Here is a 19,673-nt window from a genome sequence, read left to right as displayed (position 1 = left end):
GCCGTCCACTTTTACTCAGTGGATAAATTAAAGAACTTGTGTTACAATATGTAAACCTGAGTGAGATTGTCAAGAATAGCCATGGTGTCGCTGAGTATCCTGTATTCTGAGTTATCGACACCCTTTTGCTTTAATATTCTCTCCATGGCCGACCAATTCTTTTGCACGTTCTGGAACAACTGGAGGTCATCAAAAATCTTGTTCGCATTGAAATGACAAACATATTGGGTAAAGTTTAATATCTGCACTCAATTGTTCAGTTGTCTCATGTAGATAGGTGGATGCATGATTAAAGAGCACAATCATTTGGTCCTTACAATTCAAAAATCTCTTTACCTTATTTATAACACGCCGAACAATAGGCGTGTCTGGTGTGTAAAGTAGATTTCCCACCTGTAGGCCTTTAAAAAGCATGAAAATTAATCATTGGTAAAAACATGTTTACTCATTAATGCTATATCTTGTTACATTTTGATGTTCTTTATCCTGTTCGTTTTTGATCTGAGATGTGTGTGAGGTATTCGTCACCAATTCCTCACACTGCTCTGGACTGAAAAAACAATGGGATGGCTCCAAGGAAGAAGGGGAGTTTACCACTTTCAAGGCTTAGTCTTGGGGGGGACCTGGCAGATGGATCGCTGAGTTGTATTCATAAGCGTTGCAATCATTGCATTCCTTCCCTGCAATGCTTGCGTTTCCCCAGTAGATGACATGGGGACCACTGGTAGCCCTTTGTGCGATTGTAGCCTAGCAAGCCACTTTCCCTTTCTTTCTTTGAAATGAAATTTGACCGGCCAATTAAATTCTTTTTTTTGCTGTAACACGAGTGGGCGACGTCCCTGTGCAGTGGCTTCGGCTTGGTTTATGCTTTTGCGTCGTCAATGAGCATTTGAAATTCTGCGTAGAAGCGATGCACTGCACTGTAGTGCGCCGCCAAGTGACTATGGTATGTATCCTTTGTGGGGTTTTGCTGGCTTCTGCGGGACATCACATACATAGTAGACAGACCGCTTATCTGCTAAACTTCAACATTCCAACATTAGTCAGCCGCTTTTTCCCCACATTGACATTTTCACAATATATTCCACCATTGTAAGGCAGGCAGGGTTCTTTTTGACTGTAGTAGGCCTATCCATGACCTGCTTGTCCACTGACTGATTAACTAAATCTGGCACTGGAATAGGGGTTGGGCAGACAACAGGATCAGGACCTGTCTCACGGTCTGTCACACTTTATTGATTCACACAAAGGTGAGAAGAGTTCCATCTATGTATAAATACAGTCAAGTCTCTGCTTTCCTCTGCCAGGAGCACTTGACATTAAGCATTTGTAAGGTCGATGGCGAAAAATACTGTAGCACCACTCATTTTAGAAAACAAGTCATGCTGAAGTGGAAAACAGTTCATTACTATTCGCATTGTTATGGTCACGTATAACATCAAACCGCAAAAGTTTCGTTGCTTTGTTGCCTTCCTTCACCCTCATCCGTTGGACAAATCCTTTAGATAAGCTTACCTTCTTGGTTGCTGGCCCCGTCTTGACTTTATTTGCTGGGGGTTCAGTTGAGAACACTGTTGTCAACAAAAGGACTTCACTGAATGTCAGGGGGTCACAAGGGAGGGAGATGTCGGGGGATATGGGAGTTCACTGATCACTGATGGATCAGATGGGTTTATTTTGTTAATCAGTGAGTCAAAGTACTCAGCCCAACGCTTGAGGATTTGTTGCCTGTCCTTGAATTCAACACGAAACAATCTGAAGATCTTACTGGAGCGATTATACACTTTTTTGGGCCATAAATTGATTTTGCAGCAGCGTAGAACGCATACAGTGCCTTGCAAAAGTATTCGGCCCCCTTGAATCTTGCAACCTTTCGCCACATTTCAGGCTTCAAACATAAAGATATGAAATTTAATTTTTTTGTCAAGAATCAACAACAAGTGGGACACAATCGTGAAGTGGAACAACATTTATTGGATAATTTAAACTTTTTTAACAAATAAAAAACTGAAAAGTGGGGCGTGCAATATTATTCGGCCCCTTTACTTTCAGTGCAGCAAACTCACTCCAGAAGTTCAGTGAGGATCTCTGAATGATCCAATGTTGTCCTAAATGACCGATGATGATAAATAGAATCCACCTGTGTGTAATCAAGTCTCCGTATAAATGCACCTGCTCTGTGATAGTCTCAGGGTTCTGTTTAAAGTGCAGAGAGCATTATGAAAACCAAGGAACACACCAGGCAGGTCCGAGATACTGTTGGGAAGAAGTTTAAAGCCGGATTTGGATACAAAAAGATTTCCCAAGCTTTAAACATCTCAAGGGGCACTGTGCAAGCCATCATATTGAAAATGGAAGGAGCATCAGACCACTGCAAATCTACCAAGACCCGGCCGTCCTTCCAAACTTTCTTCTCAAACAAGGAGAAAACTGATCAGAGATGCAGCCAAGAGGCCCATGATCACTCTGGATGAACTGCAGAGATCTACAGCTGAGGTGGGAGAGTCTGTCCATAGGACAACAATCAGTCGTACACTGCACAAATCTGGCCTTTATGGAAGAGTGGCAAGAAGAAAGCCATTTCTCAAAGATATCCATAAAAGGTCTCGTTTAAAGTTTGCCACAAGCCATCTGGGAGACACACCAAACATGTGGAAGAAGGTGCTCTGGTCAGATGAAACCAAAATTGAACTTTTTGGCCACAATGCAAAACGATATGTTTGGCGTAAAAGCTACACAGCTCATCACCCTGAACACACCATCTCCACTGTTAAACATGGTGGTGGCAGCATCATGGTTTGGGCCTGCTTTTCTTCAGCAGGGACAGGGAAGATGGTTAAAACTGACGGGAAGATTGATGCAGCCAAATACAGGAACATTCTGGAAGAAAACCTGTTGGTATCTGCACAAGACCTGAGACTGGGACGGAGATTTATCTTCCAACAGGACAATGATCCAAAACATAAAGCCAAATCTACAATGGAATGGTTAAAAAATAAACGTATCCAGGTGTTAGAATGGCCAAGTCAAAGTCCAGACCTGAATCCAATCGAGAATCTGTGGAAAGAGCTGTAGACTGCTGTTCACAAACACTCTCCATCCAACCTCACTGAGCTCGGGCTGTTTTGCAAGGAAGAATGGGCAAGAATGTCAGTCTCTCGATGTGCAAAACTGATAGAAACATACCCCAAGCGACTTGCAGCTGTAATTGGAGCAAAAGGTGGCACTACAAAGTATTAACGCAAGGGGGCCGAATAATATTGCACGCCCCACTTTTCAGTTTTTTATTTGTTAAAAAAGTTTAAATTATCCAATAAATTTTGTTACACTTCACGATTGTGTCCCACTTGTTGTTGATTCTTGACAAAAAATTTAAATTTTATATCTTTATGTTTGAAGCCTGAAATGTGGCGAAAGGTTGCAAGGTTCAAGGGGGCCGAATACTTTTGCAAGGCACTGTAGGTGTGGTTGGCATGTTGACCTTTTATGAGCCACCACTTACTTTCCATGAGCCGCAGGTGCATCTCTTTCTCAGCTTTGATTAATTTAAAATAGTGAGGAGATGGACAGTGAGCAATGAGAGAAGGGCAGCAGGGGCTTTATACTTGGCATTTAGCAACTCCTTTATATCTACCGAGCTGGAATCCAAAGCTTTGATTGTTCAGACACCTTCTACGCTGTTGCTTCTTGTGTGAGGTCAGATTTTTATCTTTAGCTTGGTTCTGATCAGCCAGGTAGTCAGTCCAGCAATGAGCCCCACGCAATGCACTGCTGACATCTTTTTGGTCCTGTTGCCTAGAGATTAGATGGTCCAACAGGTGGGTGCATCCAAGATGATTTCTTCAGCTGAAAGATTGTGTTCCGATCAGAAGTTGGTGCTCAGACCACAGAGAGAGGATTCAAATACCATTGTTGTGTATTTTCCCAGATCTGGATCTACCAATTATCTCCTTCCAGTGCTTTGCATCTGTGCCAACACAGGCATTCAAGTGAGGGTAAATTCATCTGATTAAAGACTCTTGATAGAGGAGACAGGAACTTGCATAAGGCTTCTTTGATGTTACTGTCAGCATCGTAGGTGGAAGCATAAGTAGAGTAGCGTAGCAATCCGGCCTTACACAAGAGGAATACGTCGGGTCATGAGCCGCTCGCTGATGTCCTGGGGGGGACTTAGGGATGTTATTGAGTAGTATGCTTTTTACAGCAATACCAACTCCATGGAGCACGCACTCACCCTCTGGGAGACCCTTCCAGAAGAAGGTGCAACCTGCACCTTCTGTCAGCAAGTCTTTTCCAGAGAATGGGGTCTTACTGAGGACTGCAATGTCAAAATTTTACCTCTTGAGCAAGTGTGCAATGAGTGTTGCCCATCTTTGTGGCTGCTCCGTGCCATCCTGAGTGTCAAGGAGAGTGCTAACGTTCCAAGGAACCAAGTTTATAGTTATGTCTTTTGCTTTATTGTGCTTTTGACAGCAGTAAAGGATGCCTTGGGGGCTGTAGTAGGCCGCCCGGATGTGAGGACCTAGCAATTAGGCCTTCCGCAAATTGGGGTGAGGAGTACGAACCCTAAAAAACGCTGTTCAGTCGCATGGGGAGTTGCCAAAGAAGGATCTTGTTCCGTCCCAACCCTCACAGCGATCGTTATGCCTGTCTAATCTCTGTGCTGGTCTCATACTAGGAGCTTCCAGACACGTCCTTGACCTGCTTTCCTCATCTTATCCTGTTGCCAGAGGACTTTTGTAAAGGAAGCTAAAGCCTGCACAAAGAATGGATTCATGTGAAGAATGGTGTGGGCAATTCCTTCCCACCCAGTCTTGGCCTTACCCACTGTATTCCAGTGGCATGAGAGAAACCCGAGACAACCTTAAGGTGAGTGCAGTTGCAGAAAACTGCCAGAGATTTAGTCTGTTGCCAATGTGTGTGTGTCCGGTGCACAGATTTTTCATTCTGGGTTTACTCCCATGGCCATACTCCTTCCCAGTTTAACCCACATGGCTGTGGGTGTGCCTTCATTGGCCATCACAGCCATTATGGCAGTTCTACCACCTACCCTCTTCCAGCTGCTTTGCCATTGAGTACCAACATCATTTTTTTCCCTCAGGGTTCGCTTTAAAGGGATAGTTCAACAGTTATGGAAAATTGGCTGCCATTTATTTAGTAGATTCCTTTCTTTGATTTGTTGGTGCATGTTGTTTTGCGATGTACAGGGCAGAGACACAAGCTGCTACAGTATGTGAAATGTTTTTCAGATGTCCTGACCAAATGATCAAATTTACTTTGGCTAATATTCTGTGAAGCAATTTGTTGCATGGACATTTTTGATTTTTAAATGTTAAAAAGTTCGGTTAAGTTTCACAACTTTGTGTGTGAAAGTATTTGCAATCGGTCATAAGCATAAAAAGGCATTAAATGAGATTTGCTTATACCTAAAGTTTCTCCCAGTGCACCAGTCACTGCATTGCAGCCTTGAGAGTTTACCTTGACCAAAACTAAAAGAAAATGTAAATCACAACACAGCCATCACATTAGGTTTACCATCGGAAAATAGGTCGTTCAGGTTAAAATGTGATTGGTTTTACTTACCTTGACTCAACTGAGTTCTTTCCCAGTTATTTTGAAAAGTCTCGCATAGGAACTCGGGTGAATATCCACTGAAAAAACTTAGCAGTGGTTTTTGTATCTGCATGAAGCTGGAGAAACGTTCCAAAACAAACTAAGGAGCGGGAGACAAGGGTATGCATAGGGACTTACAATGCAACACAGAGGAAAGGCAAGTGGGGTAAGCAGCATTTCATATTAGGGTAATATCCTTGTGCATTGAAACATCCTAAATGAATGTCATGGTCAGCTTGTCTGATTCAGTGTTATAACTGGATCAGAGGTGGTGATTTTTTGCCAAGAGAGCGACTTTTCAACATGCCAACCCAAAAAGATTACCTCAGGTAAAAATGTATATATTTGAACTAATAATATAGTATATACAATGGTATACAAAAGTTTATTTTTAAGATTTTCCTTTGTAAATCACTGATTGTTTGGAACAGAAATTTCAGTAAAATAAATCCTATAGCAGATTAACACAATAATATTTGAGAGGTGAAATGAAAAATATAAACATAATGTAATAAATATTTAAACAAAGATAAGCAGGTTCATAAAATTAAAATGAGACGAAGGTGAGACGAAAATGGGCCATGGTTTCCGTCACATCTTCACAATGTGTGCCTGCATCGGAGCAGCGCCTGGTTTTGTCACCCGTGACACACTGCGCCTCTTCCCGACTCACCAGTGTGTCGTCTTCAGTCTCCATGCAGGCTTGCACACACAGTGACATTTGTTTTCTTGGCCATAGAGAATATTTATTGTCGCTTTAGCTTTTAAAGGGATGTGCTGAGTGATCATCACACACTGAATGTAACTCGTACCGTTAGCATAGCATTTGCGTTAATGGTAATGGAAAGTGTCCTTTTAAAGTCTAGGAAAACTTTTACTGCCAGTTCTTGGCAGTGGTTATAATTCAAGATAATACTGGCGTCAACAATAATCGATGCGGCGATGCATCCCGATGCGGGGCATGGACGATTCGATGCGGGCAACAAGTCCAATCAATTCAGCGCATTTTAAAATATATAAGACTATTAGCCTAGATCTTGAGCCTAAACCCGACCCGACCCGGCCCGAAAATTTACGTTCGGTCGGGTCGGACTTCTCGCTCGCTTTTTTTAAAATATATATTTGTATACGAAAACGATGTATGGTTGTTAAACTAAGGAATATTTGTTATAAAAATAAATAAATTGGATAAAACAGAGAGAACTACTTTGGTAATCCCGAACATTAGTCGCAGCAGAGCCAGTGCATTGTTTGCGCACATGAATGCCGTGCACACATGAATGCTGTGGCCCCGCCCTCCTTTTAATCTTCCCCTCGCGCTTTGGCCTCTCCGCGAGTCTGCAACTGCATCCTCGTGTTTCCTTTTCGAATTTCAATATAGAGCAGCAAGAGGTGAAAAGTCAACTAAAGACGGGGGGATTGAAAAGGCAAGAATCCACGAGTGGTGTGTGGAAACGAATTAAATCGGTAGTGGAAGATGCTACAGAAAACCGTGTCAGGCTTGCCGAATGCAACAAATGTGGCGCTTTGCTCTCGTACTAGAGCAGAAAGACTGGCACCTTGACACTGAGCAGGCGTTTTAAAAACTGTAGTGGCCTAAAAGATGATATTAGTCAAACATCGTTATTATCATTTGTTTCGAGGGCTGCGTCTCTTAGTGCTAAGCAGGAGATTGTGGTGTTCCTTTAAATGTTATAATTTATTTTGTTTCAGTGCTCCTTGTTGTTCTTTTGTGTGTTCTAATGTGAGTCATTAAAATAAAGAATGTTGTTTAAAAGCATTTTAGTTTATTTTTGTATATGCTGCTGTTCCTCTCTTTGTCATAGAGGCGCGTAGTGAGCAAAATATCCCACACAGAAATATATTTAACAAACCTTTCCAGCGTTATTTCGTTGTGTGAATGCATTCATAATGTTCAGAAAAATAGGTAGACTATTTAAACATTAAGAAAACTTGTTTTTTTCTGCCAACTCGAAGAAATTAAAATAAATGTCTATTGCATTTTGCCGAGGAAATGACGCATGAACTTTCCACCTGATAGAACAGACACAAAAATATAAAAGATATAAATGTTTATTGAATATGCATCTTACAGTCTTGTTTAACCGGGAGAATTTGTTACAAAAGACGGGCTTTAATTTGTTATCATTATGCACATGGCATCGTCACAAAAAACGCAACCACGCATCGCATCCCCGCATTTCCTCCTCCACCGGAGTCCTCCCAAATAAAACGGGCCTACAAATAAAACATAAAATTTCGGGGGGTTTTCGGGCTCGGGCATACAAATAAAAAATGAAATTTCGGGGTTTTTCGGGCTCGGGCCTGCAAGGTTAATTGCTCGGGTCGGGCTTTTTTACGCGCGGGTCGGGTCGGGCTGGATTTTTTAGGCCCGAACTAGGATCTAATATAAGTACGTTCAAAAAGCTTCCCTGCGCAATTCCGGTGATGCAACGGAATTGGTTTCCCCATTTTTATTATTATTCTCATGTTTACCTGTAGAGGAAGCTACTTTACATTCAAAGCAATGCAGGGGGGACGAGGAACCCAAATCCGCTTCCTCACCTGGAGTAACGTCACAGACATGTGCAGTTGCAATCAAGAGAGCAGAGAGATAGGACATAACATAACATTGGCTGAACCGGAGAAAGAGGGAGTGCTACTGTGTGTAAAAAAAGAGAATTCCCTGGTCTCATTCAAAGCACAAATTAAATGCTGTGATCTGTTTTTTTTAAATTTTTTAAAATATATATATCTGAAAGTATACTGTTTTCATTTGACTTCAACCAGGAGTGACACAACAGCCAATAAAAAGTTGTTTAATGTCTGACCGCTTGTGTTGCCTCATTATTCACGAAAAATATGCTTTGCTTTAGAATTTTAATGCATCCCAGGCTTTAATGCAACGGACTAGGACGACTGATCTGTGTAAAGGAAAGAATGAATGGGGCCATGTATCGAGAGATTTTGAGTGAAAATCTCCTTTCCCTGACAGAATGACGCAACCCATTGTGGACCCAGCGGGAAAGATCCATTTTCGGGAGGCACGCCGACAGCCATCAGGCCAAACTCAGCCCACCTGCCGACCACAGTACATTTTGTTAGACTCTGATTTTTCAGACTACGAGGAGGATCATAATTTATATGATCTCCTATATTCTGATTCTGACTCTGACCCGGATTTTGATTTCACGCCCTCTGTTCCCCCTGGTTATTTTTCTTTCCACCCATCAAACTCTGTGTCTCGTTCAGAGCTCCGAGCCAAAGGGATCCCGTTGGGCAATCTATCGGGGACTCCCCCGTGGTGGTCTGCGGGGTCGCGCAGGCTCATTGCGGCCTAATGAGGCTGTTCTGCCACCCCTGCCACCAGAAGGCATTTGCCAAAGGCCTCGGCGTGGTCGTCAACACCGACGGCGTGAGGCGGTGCAGACGTCGTGGCTTCCCGAAGCTCCCGCACAGACGGCCCGGTCTCCTGCGCTGATGTCCAGGCTGCTTGAGGTGCCCATCCTGGCACCTCGTCCCCGTGCCTCGCCGTCTGGCCTCCGTCTGTGCCCGCACCGACTCCCCGCAGTCAAATGCCTCCCGCGCTGACTCCCCGCAGTCAAGTGCCTCCCGCGCCGACTCCCCGCAGTCAAGTGCCTCCCGCGCCGACACCCCGCAGTCAAGTGCCTCCCGCGCCAACTCCCCGCAGTCTTGTGCCTGCGCCGACTCCCCGCAGTCTTGTGCCCGCGCCGACCGCCCCTGTTTTCTCCTGCGACTCCGCTGCTGTCTGCTGGCGACTCAGACACTGTCCTGCCAGCAGACTCCTGTGACTCCGCTGCTGTCCCTCCAGCAGACTCCTACGACTCCGCTGCTGGCCCGCCAGAAGACTCCTACGACTCTGTTTTCTCCTGCGACTCCACTGCGGCCAGCAGACTCATGCGACTCCGCTGTTGTCCCGCCAGCAGACTGCTGCGACTCAGACGCTGTCCCGCCAGCGTCAGATGCTGTCCCACCAGCAGACTCCTGCGACTCAGACGCTGTCCCGCCACTCACCGCCAGCTGACGACAACTCAGTTCCTGATCCGCCCGAATCAGTCGACGACTCCGTGCCTGGTCCACCCAACTCCGACGACGACTCCGTGCTTGGTCCACCCGACTCCGACGACGACTTGTGCCTGGTCCGCCCGACTCCGACGATGACTGCGTGCATGAATCTCCTCACGATGACGACGACGTTGCTCCTCGCTTCCTGCCACGGCTTGGCGGCATGAACAACAGAGTCCTACCTCGCCCGGGGCGCCCGCCTGATCAACCCGTGCGGTCGCCCAACGTCTGGCGGCCCAAGCGCCCACCCGATCGACCCATGTGATCGGCCCACGTCTGGTGTCCTGGACGCCCGCCTTACTAGCCCTGACAGGCTAATGTTGCTCCCTCCTCCAGCATCCTTCTTCTCGCGTGACTAGTCCCTGTGATTGCCCATTGATTTCACCTGTTCTACTTCCTAGTGTATCCTCCAACCTGTTCCTCGTTGTGTCGTTACCCCTCGTCTCTGTGTGTGTATATAAGCTCCCAGTTTCTTTTCACTCCTTGTTGCGTCATTGTCTATGTCAACGTCGATGTCGAAGTCCTATCCAAGCCCTCGTGTATTAGCTCTTCCAATAAAGTAAGTTTTGTTTGAACCTTGCAATTTTCATCCCCAGTATTTTTGGTAGTACTTTGTGCTTTTGTTAGTTATTATTAAAACATTTTTTGAGTTCACCGCCACCTGCCTTGCTGCCTTTTGTTTCCCTGCATTTGGGTCCACAGCCCCTGCATGCCCGGTTTCCCTGACACCGTTATTGCCAACAAATGGTACATAACAAAGTATTGAGATTAACTTTTGGTATAGACCAAATACTTATCTTCCACCACGATTTGCAAATTCTTTAAAAATCATATTCACATTCTGTCTCTCGTGGTTGAGGTTTACCCGTGTTGACGATTACAGGCCTCTCTAATATTTACAAGTGGGAGAACGTGCACAATTAGTGGTTGACTAAATACTTATTTGCCCCACTGTATTGAGACTATGTACATTCTACTTGGATGATGGAAGGCTTGACTTATGCTTGACCTTAGTAAATATTTTTCCAATAATTTTAACAATCCTTTTAAGTATAACAACAACTGGAATCATGTTGTCCTAAGTTTTATTGCAATCAATATCTGCAATCAAACAGAACGACATAGTTTGTGCTTATACAGTGGAACCTCTACATACGTAGTTAATTCGTTCCAGGACCTTGATTATAAGTCGAAATGGTCGTAAGTCGAGCAGGATTTTCCCATAAGAATACATTATAATTCCATTAATTCCTTCCTCAGCCCAAAAAGCCTACATTAAATCTTTAATAAATAACTAGTATTACAAATAGCAACTACAAAGACCAAAACAAATAAATTGTGAATAAAAATCAGAATAATAATAATATAATAATAGTAGTAATAGTAATAATAACAATAATAATACATGTAATAATGTAACAAATCGGGTTCTAATGTGGCGGACTTTTTTTGCTGTACCTGAACGCTGACCTGACGCTGAGCAAGAGAGCGCAGTTCTATTTTACTTCCTGTTTTGGTGCTAGCGTCAGTGTTGCACAAGTTCATGGAATAAATGATTAGAAACCTGACCAAGCTGCCGATTTCTTTGGCGATGTTACCACAATAAGAATTAACTCAGTGTTTTTCAACCTTTTTTGACTCACGGCACGTTTTTACATTGGAAAAAAACTCGTCGTGCACCACAAACAAATAATTTTCCAAAATTATTTTCTGTACAGTATATTTAATTATAAAAATAATTTCTCAGTATGTATACTTACTCAGTGTGAAACTCGAGCCTGTTTAGATGAATACAAAGTCCATATCCTTATTCTTCAACAGCTTATTTTTATTTTTTAATAGCAGTAAGGCTTGAAAAAGCTCACAATTATCAGACAGGGGGACTTGAGCAATGTCTTTTAGTTCTCTGTCACGGTGTGGGACTTTTGGATTTAACAACAAGGTAACTGGCTTTGAGGGCTTTCTCATATACCTTCGTAGTTTTTATCAAAAAAGTTGCCTGTTTCTCTGTTTCCATGAAGGCGAACAAAATAGTCCATTGAGTAGTTTTGAAGTTACGGGTGTTTAGTTTGGAGATGACGTTGAGGAGAGCTGCTCGTGTCGCATTCAAGAGCTCCTAGGATTTTTTGCCACCTTGCTGTTCTCAACAATGTGTTGGAATATAACACGGGGATAAAATAGAAAGAACACTTTCGGGTATATATACGCATGGCGAGTCTAACCAAATAATGTGCAGTAGACATGCTGGAGTCCACATTGTCGCAGACAACAGGGTTGTTGATGGCTAGAAATCCGAGCAGTTTTTGAACGCGAAATGAGCAAAAATGCGCTCATTTGTACATGACCGAGAACTTTCTGCCTACTCCTCCCTACCTTCCTACTGCAACTCCACCCGACGACGTAAAAAAAAAAAAAAAAAAATTGTAATAGCCCCGAATAGGGAAATGGAAAGGAGAGGAGTAGGTGATGACTTTTAAAACAAAATAACAGCGGCATCCGCAACATGCGACCGCTAACTTTGCTCTCCCGCCGTTCTCCCTCCCTCCTTACTTCCCGCTACGTCACCACTCTGCAGTCTGATGGCCCCCTCAAGGGCCCGCACAGTTACGGACATTGCATTATTTATATATATAAATGTGACATTAGATAATTTCTCACGGCACACCTGACAATCTCTCACGGCACACTGTAGTGTCCCGTGGCACACCGCTTGAAAAACACTGCCTTAACTAATAAAGAACTTATAAACGGAGGAAGACTGCAGGCCAAGATCGACATTCTACGGCCCTATTATGGACCCAGTTCATGGATGCATACACCATACTTATATTTTGCAATCATTAACATCTTCATTTCAATGGTAAGGGTCCCCTTTTCTTTTTTTCCCCACCTGGACTAATCTTTTTGGATCCAGTGTTGATTTCTCACAAGAAAGCCGTGGGTCCGTTTTCCGGCAAAACAAAGAAACTGCGGCGCTGTCAAAAAACGTCGTATTTCGAACATGTCGTCGGATGTACTGTAGAAACAAATGGTGAGTCAAATTTTACGTCGGGTGTCGAAAAGATCGTGTGTCGAAGCGATCATATGTCGAGGTACCACTGTATGCACATGTGTGATGAGCTCATAACACCATAGCTATATTCTCACTAGATGGACAATACCTTGTAGTATTTCCTTGTCACAAAATTTGCGTCAGCCCTTCTGCATTCGGCAACTGTAATATTATTCGTAATTTTGGTAATTTCACCCTATGTCAACACAGGCTGCACAGAATTTTGTCCACGAACGATCAACGAAGTGATAAGACCAAAAACACACAACACAGCAAGTCCCGGAGCTTCATCTACGTCGTGCTGAATCCAGTTTTTGGAGATTCCACGGGATCCTCTGGTTTGATTTTGCAGTTTTCACTTAGTCTACACACTGCTTATTTCAACCGCACTTCATGTTGTTCTGCCTAAACCGGCAGTCTGTAGCAGAAAATTTCAAAGATGGCGCCGCCCATGTTTCGCGCAGGAAACTTGTCTACTGTATATGTCCTCCATTTCGGCACGGGAAGTCGGACTAAATACGTATTTTCTGGTATTTTTTGGAAGGGTCACATTATTCAGATTTGAATTAAGCAGGATTGTATTCAAATACATTGCTGATAATTATTGTTTTACCACTTGCCTATGGCTTATTTCACTCTAACATGCACCTAATTATCTGGGACTTTGCATTGCAAAGACCTAGATAGTAAAATTCAGTTTTTTTTTAATGGGCGCGCCGCACAGCCCGAACCGTTTGACCGATCGGCACCGTTCCGGTATCAAAACGACCAGAATTTTCGCGCGACGCAGGGACCTTTTCCAACGACCCCGAAAAATTTTCCGTTCGCTTGTAAACGCTGATTTTTAAAAAATAATAATAATGATAATAATAATTCAAAACGTATCTATTCCAAAATTTTTGACCAAAACACATAATTTGAACATCAAAAATTCCAGGACGGTGAGGGCATAAAACAAAGTTGTACACAGAATTTCGAAAAAATTTACGGTTCCCAAGAAATTAGCCAAAAACTGTCCCTTTCATTTTTAATGGGATGCTATGTTGAAATTTCCATTCACATACCTGTCAAGTTGTACGGTTTTGGCGTAATTTGTACAAGTGAGCACTGATTTCTAAATGTGTATGCCGTTCGGATTTTGTCACCGTTTCAGCAACGAGAGAATGTGCGTTACTATGCCTTACTACGTTGGTTGAATGACGCGAGAAAAGTCAGAGACACTGAGAGCGAAGTGTTTGTTGTGACGCTGTTGCAAAGGCGATGCTAGGCTAGGTGGCTCCAACATTTCCTGACTGTAGCCGACAGCCTACAATCTATGCTTAGATATCTCATGGATATAGAACTACATACATGAAATGACAGACTCGGTTGCGTTAGTAAACAGCCGCCATTTTAGAGCAGTACACTTCTCAGAAAGGCTCTGTTGGAGTGAACCTTCCTAGCGAACCTAAGTAAGGTTTTATCTAAAATACTCATAAATCGGCAAAATCTTAAATTGAATCTATCTTTAAATGGTGAAACAGTTTTAACTTTCACGTTGAAATGAAATAATAAATAAATGAATGACTTCCAAACATAGCAAAGGTTACTTTTTTTTTTACACTAGTTACTTTGCCAGGTAACTAATTAGTCTTACATTCAGGTAACTGAGTTACTAACTCATTTACTTTTTGGGAAAAGTAGTTTGTAACTACTTAATTGCTTTTTTAAAGTAAGATTACCAACACTGGTAAAAAAGATGAAGTCTGTAGAATGAAAAGTGACAAAAGCGGAGATTTTATTCTGCCAATTTGCTGGCGAACACAATTTGCCTGAAAGTATTGCTGATCACTTCTTAGAATTTGCAAAAGAAATGTTCCCTTACTCCAGTACTTCTCAAATAGTGGGGCGCGCCCCCCTGGGGGGGCGCAGAGCGATGCCAGGGGGGGCGCATGTGACCTCGGGGAACATGCTTTTTTTTTCTTTTTCTGCCGTACTGGAATAAAGTGTACTTGCGCATCCACTCAGTGGGTGGCAGTGGCGCTCTCATTTTCAGAGTGCGTGCAGTATTTTTGAACTAAGGAAGAGCACTCATCACACAGAAAACAAATATGAAGAGCAGTGCGCCGCCGCCGTTTTCGAATGCCGTTTTCCGACCGGACTCACTCACGCAGCGACCCACTGTCTTGTCCGGTTCTCACGCCGCCGCCCGATAAGTGCCATTTTCGGCTTGGGATCATCACGACGACCGCCCTCACCTACGGTTCTACCTCGGCCGCCGAGAATGCGCTTTGTTCGTGCCGTTTGCCTTTTAGCTTTGACTTTTAATACTGCGGGTGATGAGGAAAGACTTTACTGTGTCTAAAAATAATTATAGCGGACCGCCAGAAGCCAAATCAATTAAGACGCCACTTAAAGACATTCGACCCCAATCTCATTGATAAGCCGCTTGATTGTTTTTCAGCGAAAACGTGCCGAATATTGCCAACAATCGTCCTGCTTTGTCAGTGTTATATCAGTAAACCAGTGAGCATTGTTAGCATACTCATTGCAAAATGACTCCACACCATTGCAAAGGAGGTAATACTGAGTGTGAGCAGCAAAAATAAAAACTGTCCTTCTGTCCAAGGACACTCAGTTTTTCTTCCTTTATTCATTTTTGTTTTTTCGGTCAAATTTTTTGGCATATTGTCCTCATGAGTGAATGTTTCTAATCAATTTGAATTTGTTATTATTTACTGATTTTATTACATTTTATTTTTCAGTATCAAATGGTCAAAAATGTACCTTGAGTGTATTTTTACAGTTTGAATGTGACTTTTTTTAAATTCAGGCAAATTGATGCACGTCAAGTCTTCTCTGTTACAAACAAAACAATGTTAATAAAGTTATACTTTATTATAAGTTGATCTATGTTACTTTTTTTCTTTATTAGAAAAAAGGGACACAATATTAGGCAGATGCGTATTTATGATAGTAATTTTATAGACAAATAATACTATTTACAGTGGCGGCAGAGAGTTTGGGGGGGCGCGAAACATTTACGTCTTGCTTGGGGGGGCATCGCAGAAAACAATTGAGAAGCACTGCCTTACTCAAAGATTGCATCAGTGAGTTAATTTTATCAATTGACCTTTTTAATTTATAATTGGACACATTAAACTGAATTGCGAGCCTAAGTACCATGAAGTGCAGCCATCAAGACATGATAGAAACTGCCAAAAGTGCTACATACAAATATAGCAAAAGTCACTTTCAATTTTAGTAATCATGATGTACCTGTAGACATTGATTGTTCTTTGATTGCTCCAGGTTATATGTTATAATATTGCCAATAAATTCATATTATTTTGAAAATTGAGTTTCATATTTCATACTACATTGTAAGATTAGTCACCAATTTCTAAGGGCATACGTCACTATTTGTAAGATTTCCAAGGGCCTCGGGTTGACAGGTATGCATTCACTCCAAATGGAATTTACTTTGCACTGATGCCATTGACGGCAATGTATGTCAAATCTATTGATGCCATTGTACTTGGATTCCATTGACGCATATGTTAGTCATTGCTATTGACGGCCATGGACGTCCAAATTTCCTATTCATTTTCAATTGCAAAAAAATAAATGTCTACAAATCGACAGGAAATCAACCAATTCCCCCAAAATTCCCCGATTCCAATTGTAATGGCATTTACTTTGATAAATGCCATTGTCGGGCATGTTTGTCCATTCTATTGATGCCAATGTACTTGGATTCCATTGGCGCCTATGTAAGTCGATGCCATTGACGGCTATGGACGTCCAATTTTTTTCCCATTCATTTTCAATGGCAAAAACAAACAATGTCCCCAAGTCAACAGGAAATGACCAGATATCAATAAGACGCGTCCCCCAAACTTCCCCGATTCTATTGACGCTTATGGGGGGTGCTGCCATTGAAGGCTATGGACGTCCAAATTTCCCATTCATTTCTAATGGCATTTACTTTGTTTAATGCCATTGAAGGGCATGTTTGTCCATTCTATTGATGCCAATGTTCTAGGATTGCATTGCTGCCTATGTAAGTCGATGCCATTGACGGCCATGGACATCCAACTGTCCCCAAATCAACAGGAAATGACCAGATATCAATAGGACGTGTTCCCCAAACTTCCCCGATTCTATTGACGCTTATGAAGGGTGCTGCCATTGTATACTGCCATGGACGTCCAAATTTCCCATTCATTTCTAATGGCATTTACTTTGTTTAATGCCATTTACGGGCATGTTTATCCATTCTATTGATGCCGATGTACTTGGATTCCATTGACGGCTATATAAGTCGATGCCATTGACGGCCATGGACGTCCAATTTTTTTCCGATTCATTTTCAATAGCAAAAAAGAACTGTTCCCAAATCAACAGGAATTTCCATTCATTTCTAATGGCGTTTATTTACTTTGTTTAATGCCATTGTCGGGCATGTTTGCCCATGCTATTGATACCAATGTACTTGGATTCCATTGGGGCCTATGTAAGTCAATTCCATTGACAGCCATGTACTTTTCAATGGCAAAAACAAACAATGTCCCCAAATCAACAGGAAATGACCAGATATGAATATCACGTGTCCTCCAAATGTCCCCGATTCCATTGACACTTATGGAGGGTGCTGCCATTGACGGCTATGGACGTCCAAATTTCCTATTCATTCCTAATGGTATTTACTTTGTTTATGCCATTGTTGGGCATTTTTATCCATGCTATTGATACCAATGTACTTGGATTCCATTGGGGCCTATGTAAGTCAATTCCATTGACGGCCATGTACGTCCAATTTTTTTCCCATTCATTTTCAATGGCAAAAACAATGTCCCCAAATCAACAGGAAATGACCAGATATCAATATGACGTGTTCCCCAAATGTCCCCGATTCCATTGACGCTTATGGAGGGTGCTGCCATTGACGGCTATGGACGTCCAAATTTCCTATTTATTTCTAATGGCATTTACTTTGTTTAATGCCATTGACTAGGGATGGGAATTGATACGATTTTTACGATTCCGATTCCATTATCGATTTTGCTTAACGATTCGATTCTAATTTGGGGTAAAAGAAGAACAAACGTTTTGATTGGCATCAAGTTTGTTTAATCAGAAGTCACAACATTACAAACTCACAACGAGGTCAAAAGAGGCCCAAAGCCTCAATGGTAACTCTGGCAATAAGTGGCAAATACACAAGAATGTGTAACATTTTACTGAAACATTTTTCTTATAAAAAATATTGGTATATATTGGCATATAGGTTGTTGTTCTGCCTTTGGCAATATGCGTTAGAGCAGGGGTCCCCAAACAAAACAAAACAAAAAAATTCAAAATGCTCTCTGGTATTGTTCAGGGGCCCTTACCAAACGTGGAGGCGGCACCCCTGCGTTAAAGTGTATTATTTACCATTATATTGAAATGCATCCCTTTTAGTTTTTATGGTGCTTTCACACTAAAGTGGGGGCGCCCTTGCGCTTACACGCGAAGAAGAAGTGCCGCATCCAAGCAAGTGTGCGAGTTAGTGAGAGAGGGAAACACTGCTACGAGCCTAGGTTCTTATCATCTTTTGTGTTGTTGTAGTTGTGTGTTTCCACTTGCGATTGGACACCTAATTCCGGTTGTGTAATGGTTTGAACGATGTGCTAATGCTAGCGAACGCATGCTGACCATTTGTGTTATTACTGCATTAGCAGCTAATCATCGCTGATTTACGTTGACGCAAACCTGTTTGTTATACGGGACAAAATTTATTTGTTTCATTTCTATTTTTAGTTTCACTCTTCAAGTGATGGTTGAATAAAGTCAGCAAATTATACCAACCTCTTTTGCATCGTCATTTGGGAGTTTTTCTAGCTGTATAGCTAGGACTGAGCCTTAGCGTCTTGGTGAGGACAGTGCAGTTGTATTCCCTCCTGATGCAGTTATCTCCATCTAGCAATGACTGCAAGTCGCTTTGTTGTATTTTTCCTCGTGAAGTGAAGACACACTTTCGAGCATTTGAACCTACGTGCTGTCATTGTTATGTTTACGGCTGCAATGCTCGTGCTAAACCATCGTAACCTTTCATTTTCACCCTCATTCCTGTTGAAGTGTAGCCAAACTTTCTTGGCGCCATGCTAGTTTGATGCGTCTGGAGTTCTGGACAACAAGATACGTCACGTCACGACGCAATACGCGTCTTTAGGAATCATTAAGGCTTTTTCATTGTAATTTCGAGGCCTCGAAATACTAGGAATCGGTTCGGAATTGGAATCTGATTTCAATACCATTGACTGGCATGTTTATCCATTCTATTGATAGCCCTGGGCGTGGCTAAAATCTGTATCTCCACCCAGAGTAATTTCTCCAGAAATTTCAGTTTCTAGTTTTTGATGGGATTTTTTTTTTTTTTTTTTAAATCAAAACGCTACTCGTCCAATAATTTTTGACCAAATCTCATAATTTCGGCATCAAAAAGTCCGGGACAGTGATGGGCACAAAATTTGCATACAGAATTTGGAAAAGATTTACGGTTCACTAGAAATTTCTCATTTGTTTTAATGGAAAAAACATCGCGCCGCGCAGCCCAAACCGTTTGACCGACCAGTCGGAAGTTATCAAAACGACCGGAATTTTAATTTTTACAAGATATGACCAGGACACGCTCCGTCCAAATGCCCCCAAATGACATGTGACCAGGACACGCCCCCAAATGACCTGATATGACCTGGACACGCCCACCAAATGTCCCCAAATGACCTGATATGACAAGGAAACGCCCCCCAAATGTCCCCAAATGACCTGGTAACACCAAAACACGCCCCCAAATGTCCCCAAATGACCTTATATGACAAGTACACTCCCCCCAAATATCCCTAAATGACCTTATATGACTAGCACACGCCCCCGAAGGATATGCCCCCGAAATGTCCCC

General features: G+C 42.5%; 1 protein-coding gene across 1 annotated transcript in view; it reads right to left on the bottom strand.

Moving 5' to 3' along the window:
• The window catches only part of LOC130912442 (phospholipid-transporting ATPase ABCA1-like), a 383,631-nt gene that overhangs the window by 319,005 nt on the left and 44,953 nt on the right, over positions 1-19,673 (bottom strand). Inside the window, exons 6-9 of the mRNA XM_057830543.1 lie at positions 5,584-5,713; positions 5,427-5,489; positions 337-401; positions 57-197 (exon numbers count right to left, since the gene is read on the bottom strand). Of these exons, the coding sequence (XP_057686526.1) occupies positions 57-197; positions 337-401; positions 5,427-5,489; positions 5,584-5,713 (399 nt within the window). The remainder of the gene's footprint in view (positions 1-56; positions 198-336; positions 402-5,426; positions 5,490-5,583; positions 5,714-19,673) is intronic.

Source organism: Corythoichthys intestinalis, chromosome 1 (genome assembly GCF_030265065.1).
Source record: "Corythoichthys intestinalis isolate RoL2023-P3 chromosome 1, ASM3026506v1, whole genome shotgun sequence".
Lineage (NCBI taxonomy): Eukaryota > Metazoa > Chordata > Actinopteri > Syngnathiformes > Syngnathidae > Corythoichthys > Corythoichthys intestinalis.
Note: the sequence above shows the minus strand (reverse complement) of the source record. Positions and strands in the feature narration are given on the sequence as shown.